The 6,036-nt window shown below is 46.4% G+C and overlaps 1 protein-coding gene across 1 annotated transcript; it reads right to left on the reverse strand.

Moving 5' to 3' along the window:
• Window positions 1-210: 210 nt before the first annotated feature.
• LOC147904033 (uncharacterized) lies at window positions 211-4,279 on the reverse strand. The gene has a single exon (XM_087370087.1). It carries the CDS (start codon window positions 4,038-4,040, stop codon window positions 753-755), a length of 3,288 nt encoding a protein of 1,095 aa, XP_087226213.1. The 5' UTR covers window positions 4,041-4,279; the 3' UTR covers window positions 211-752.
• Between the last annotated feature and the right edge of the window lie 1,757 nt (window positions 4,280-6,036).

The raw sequence follows: 6,036 nt of genomic DNA on the forward strand, positions 1-6,036 counted from the left end.
ATACACAAGACTCCTTTCCATCAACAGCGGCTATAAGAAAATGATCAAACGAGGTTGATAATGAAAGCCCAGCACAAATGTGCACCCATGCCTTCCCCCTGTAACTAAAGAAACCAGAGAGAGAGAATTTTATACAAATAACCAACGAAGTCAAGTTCGAGTACTAGAATTTCAGACATACCCAAAGAGAGGAAGGTTGTCGTCTTTGACAAAATGGACAAGACATCATATTGACCCCAATCATGCACAGTAATAACAGCTGTTTCCAGTGGGCAAACCATTATGCTGTATCTTAAACTACAAAACAGAACTGAATTTTCCTGGAAGATGTACGGGTGCTGGCTAGAAAAAGAGAAAAGTCGTGTGCTTGCACTTTGCAAAAGTGAAATGTTGGCCATCAGTCCTGTCCCCAAAGTCTTAAGATTGGCATATGAAAGTACTGCCAATGAACTCAGGGACCTGAGATGACTACTCCTAGGATCTAAGCATATAAGCACTTAGCTTCACATATAGGGCCACAAGTTTTCCCATTAACAACAGGGATCGTCGTTATAAGATAGTAGAGGCTGGAGAGACTCCTGAAATGTGATCAGTTATGCTGCTGGGGAAACAAGAAGTTGGCCGACAAGAGCTTATTTAAAAAAGTTCCGGCCATAACAGTTGTAGGTTCTGAGCATGCTGCAGCATAAATTCTTAGCCAATGCTACTTCGATGCTGTAAATGCTCCCGAGACACATTGCTATTCTTGACAGTCAATTGTCAGATGCGCTAAGCACATGATTATTCTCAGACATATGTTCTGCGGTGACAGATTCAACCATTTCTGCTTCAAATGTCTTAGATGGGAGTCTTTCATACATCTTAGACCCCATCCGCATGAGCTTGCTTGAACCTTGCTTCAAGACCTTCCCCCATTTCAGCCCATTCCACCTCTGCTGAATATAAACCACAATTGCAAGTAAAACTGCGAATACTGGTATTGCTATATCCCCTGCTTTTGAGTAGAAGTCCAAGCTTGGATTAGCGTATTGAAACTCATCTGCGAAGTATGGATTGAAAACCGGGGACCGCAAACTGTCATACACATGAGGCAGCAACCTCAAAACTGTCACTCCAACATAAAAGAGCATCCTCAGTGGCTTGCCCCTAACTTCCCACAAGTGATTCCCCACAACTTGTGGAAGCAAGAACAGGTCTTGCACCAATCCATAATATTCCCGCATCACCCTCTCCCAATCGTACTGCTTATGGAGGCTACCAGTCCAGTCCATGTATGTGGATGAGTTGATGGGGCGCTGACTGATTCTGATGGAGTGTATGATCAGCACCGTAACAAACCCAAACACATGGACAGCGGAGCAGATGGCAAGCACCCTTTTATCACTTGGCACTCTCCATGGCTCAAGAGGTCGCCTTGTACGCAAGCGGATCCTTGATTTATAGACCTTCTGGACTATCCTGAGCGTGAGAAGGAATGCAGCAAGAGTGAAAAACTTCACAATGTATCCTATGATCTGAGTCCATCTTCCCTCACTCAATACGCTTCCCTTCATGTCTTCTGCATCTGAAGTGATCCTGGCAAAAAATGCCTCTACACCGGTTATGAGTGGAATACTAAAACCAACAGCTTGTATGGCGAGCATGAGTAAGGAAATGTATGGAGTGGAGTCTGCGTGCCTTTTGACATAAAAAAGCTGACTAATTATGCATCCCACAATGAGGCTGAGTGTTAAAATACTAAGCCCGCCTTCTAGGCTCTTTCGTGAGACTATCTCTTCCCTCTGCCTCTTATAGAGAATGGGGAACGTTTCAAGATCTATTGTTGCAAAGAAGAGTGGATCATCCTCTGTGCGTGTACTACTCAAAGTAATCATCACTGTCGGATTCATCAACCACCTTGCATTAGTTGGTGGATATTGTATCCTCAGCTCCATAGAGCAGTCCATTCCATCCTCCAGGAGTTCAGCATTGTCTTGAAACGTCTTCCAGGGAGAGCTTACCTCTCTACAGCCCACCAGAAACATCTTACCAGTCATTGGATCATACTCTCCCTCGGCAGACACGGTAACCATCTCGTTCCCTGAGCTATCTTTAAGATTGAACTGAGCGGCAACTTTGTAATAATCCTTTTGCTCCTCGACCTTTTCAACTTGATCGTCGATAGCACTTCCAGGGGCCAGTGCAGGAAAATTGGATTCTTGCACCCAATGCAATTTGACACGATCCTCTATTGCAACGACGTCCACTTCTACGTATCTCTTAAAATGAGGCTCTTTCAATACATCAGGATTCGTTATGGCCAACGACTGTAATGACAGATCTTCAAAGAAGACCATGAAGTCTCCTTTGGCAGATGGGTACGTTAGCAGCGATTTCTTGATTCTCTCTCCAAAACCAGCGACTTCATACCTTTCCAATAGAGCTCCAGCCTGAAGTATTTTGGTGTATTCATACGTTACATTTCCGACATCGTCCAAGGGAAGCTGGACTGGCCGCAATGGGAGGCGAAACGATAGAGGGTAGAAGTAGTCGGAGTCGTTCCGAATGCTGGAAATGCTACCCTGCACAAGGCTTCTTTGCTTGAGGGACAGAATGAGCGGAAGGTACACACAGATCTTAGTGTTGCAAGCCTGCCTGGCACCACCTCCCCTGCATCCCATCATGCAGAGCTGACCCGAGAGACTGCTCCACGTTCCATCTGCAGCTAAAGTCAAACCATCCAGACCAGTTCGTTCAAAAGCCAAGTTTTTATTCTCAGATGGTAAAACAGCTCTGAACACGGCGCTCAAGTTAGCACTTGCAGAGCCATCCTTCTCCACATAATCAACACACCGTATATCCTGAACCAGCAGCTGAGTGCCATTGAAACCGCCATCCATGAATTCGGCAGCTGAATCTTTGAAAAACGGTCCGAGCTTGATGCAAATGTCCTTCGACAGCTTGCAATTCCAATTAGGAAAGACATCGATCCATTGACCAGTGAGTAGCTCTTGAAACACGGTGCAGAAAGCTTTTCCTTGATAGAATTTCTGAGGCGGAGGGACTTCCCCCGGGAAGTGCTGTGACTTGGCACAAGCAGAGGTTACGAGATCGCCCGAGACAAACTGGTAATTGGAATAAGCGCCGAGTTGAGCGGATACATCCACAGGATTGAAGTAGCCTGGGTTCGAGGGAGCATGGAAGCTCTCGAGTCTGCCGGAGACTGCTCGGGAATGGAGGGAGAAGACCGTGGGAAAGTGGAATATAGCCATGATCTTGGAGTCTTCGGAAGAGGGAGGGGAGAAGGTACCCCCGTTCCAGACAGAATCGAGCCAGTCCCAGGGCATTGAAGCATTCTTGCCGCGAGAAGGCAGCTTACCAGTTCCCACCATACACAGCAGCCTCTCCCCGCTTTGAACCTCTGCATACACCCCTTCCATAAGGATTCCCAGAAGAGAGAAACCTGGATAAACTTGAAAACTTTGCTGGTTGCTGCTTGGCATGAAAGAAATCGCCCGTTCTGAAGACACCCCCAACTGCAACACCGCGCTTACATTCAACATGTTGCCTTGCGAAGAGGAGGGAGCATTTTGCGTGTCCACATCTGTGATCCACAGAGAGGCAAGATGGGCTGCTTCGTTTGACACCAATCCCTGGGAAGAATTGGAAAGCACGGGCATGAAGGGCATCAATGGCGAGGAGCCAATCTGCTCCTGCCAGTCGCCATTGAGAAATGTGAGGTCGTTGGCGACAGCCCATTTGTTGACGTCGAGATCTTTGGGGGAAGGCGAGGAAGAGCGGGGGGGGGACAAGTCTTTGAGGTAAGGGGCGCATTGCTGCTGCACCGTCTCACTACGACTGTAATCGGACTTGTATCCGCCTCGGCCGCCGCCCATTCCCATGGGGGAGGCCGACGATGCGTCCCAAATTCGGACGCTGTCGGGATCCGATCTAGAAGGATATGAGGCAGCAAGAAGCGGGAGCAAAAGCAGGCTACACAGAAGGCAATGAGGGAGGCGCGATGCCCACAAAGGCTGGGGATGAAAGGCAGGGGAAGGCATGTTGGAAAGAGTAAATCTAGGATGAGGAGGAGGAGCAGGAGGGGGGGGGGAAGAGGAGGCAAAAGTACTAAGAGAGATGGGGAAGAAGCAGGGGAGGTGCCATGGAAGGGGGAGACTGTGGAAAGGAAGCTATGAGAAGACGGTGGAAAGGAGAAGAAAGTATGGATTGGAGCTATTTGGGAGGCAGGGAGGAGAAGAAAGCAGTTAGTAATGCTACATTGCACAGAAGCAGCTACAGAGAGAGGAAGTCGGAACAAGCAAAAGAGAGAGGAACAAGGGTGATTTAAAGCACCCTTGTTTGTGTGTGTGTGTTTTTTTTTTCTCTAGTAGGCAGAGGAAGGCCTTCACACAGTAGCATCGCCAGGAAAAGCCACCAGTTTCACGATTATATATATGTATGAATTTGTTTGTTTGTGTTGTGTGTTTGAACACCATTCAAGAGATTTGAAAAAGAAGAATTGCTCATCGGCGCGTTTGAGTGATCCAACCAGACTTTTTTTCACTTGAATGCCGCCGCTCTACCGCGAAAAAGACACCCTTCCGGACCCCTTTTTGCCCACCATCCTCTCAATTCTTTTTCCTCATTTTCCCATCCTCCACTCCTCTCTCTTAAGCCCTCACCTAACCGAGAGAGAAAAAGAAAACGAATTGGATGCATAGCATGGAGAAGAGGGCTCAAAGCACTCGCTCTAAGAGAGAGAGAGAGAGAGAGAGAGAGGGGGGCGGGGAGGGGTTTTGAGAGGTGAGAGATGAATTGGAGAGGGGGCGGGAGAGAGAGAGAGAGAGAGAGAGATATTCTAGGGTTAAAACTAGTAATTCCGAATTCACTTCTTAACCCGAACACCTTAAATAAGGCCAAGCCAGCCATAGGCCAAAAAACATTACGAGCCCTTTCTCGCATGAGGCCAAGATGGCAAATTTGCCTTCTGTCCCCTTTGGCAATCAACACGCACGGCTCCCAATGCCATGCTTGCAAGTTTTTACACGAGATAGCTCGTTTTTGCAAGATGTGGCCCGACTGGGGAAGCTATGAATGGGCAAATCTCGGATAGCCCCGAAATGCCCAAGTGAAGAGGCACAAAGTCTGTCTCCAGCACTGCACAAATTTACCACACCTACAATCACGGGGTTGATTCAAGAGCAATTTGGAGTGTTGGCATTTCGTGGCAAATATGCCGGCTTCACAACTTGTGGGAAAGCTCTCTTAACTTATTTTGTGGAGAACTTATTTCAAGTTGTTCACACTCACATCTCACAATTGATGTACTAAGTGAAAGTTCCTCCACTAACATCGCAAATTTGCTCGGCTCTCTTTGCATTGATGTACTAGGTGGAAGTTCCTCCACTAGCATTAGAAATTTGCTCAACGTTAAGCACAACAATAGGGAGAGCTTGTCTCTTAAGAACTAGTTGCAAACAATGCAGTCGTTGTTATTGTTAGAGGGTGCTAATAACCACAAGGAGAAGCTCAAACACAAGGGAACACCAATGCTCATCAGCACATCATGCTAGCCATTTTGACATTCGTAAACAACATCCTCACACTTTTATCCATTTTAAAAGCCTTAATCTCAACAAATACCTCCATACATATAACTTGACTTAAGGCCAAACTTAATTAAAAGGGCCTTTATGCCTCTCTCTTTTTTCCCCCACAAAAAGTGTCAGCTTGTATTATTCAGAAGGCAACAGCCATTACAACAAAAGGCAAGGATGCTAGCTTGGTTTGTCTTGTGATAGAAAGTAGTGCGTTTGCTGCCTTTATGCCTCTTTAGAGGGCATTACTATAGAGAAAAAATGGATGATCCTTTAGTGAATTCTCATGCATAATGTTTCCTAAAAACGTTGTTTAGGTAGAGGGTTATGTCAACCTAAATTAAATTATATGCTCCAAATAAGACTATGAGGTACTTTAATACGCAAGCTGTGTGTGCTTCCTAATATACTAGGAAGCAATGCACATACACATACACACACATGTGCACTCTTGTCTTTC

The sequence above is a fragment of the Dipteris shenzhenensis genome, chromosome 3, assembly GCF_047967505.1.
Source record: "Dipteris shenzhenensis isolate YYH24624 ecotype China chromosome 3, Dip_SZ_1.0, whole genome shotgun sequence".
Taxonomy (NCBI): Eukaryota; Viridiplantae; Streptophyta; class Polypodiopsida; order Gleicheniales; family Dipteridaceae; genus Dipteris; species Dipteris shenzhenensis.

What these genes read in the sequence shown, in the direction of transcription:
- LOC147904033 (XM_087370087.1), bottom strand. Translation starts at nt 4,040, where the DNA reads ATGCCTTCCCCTGCCTTTCATCCCCAGCCTTTGTGGGCATCGCGCCTC.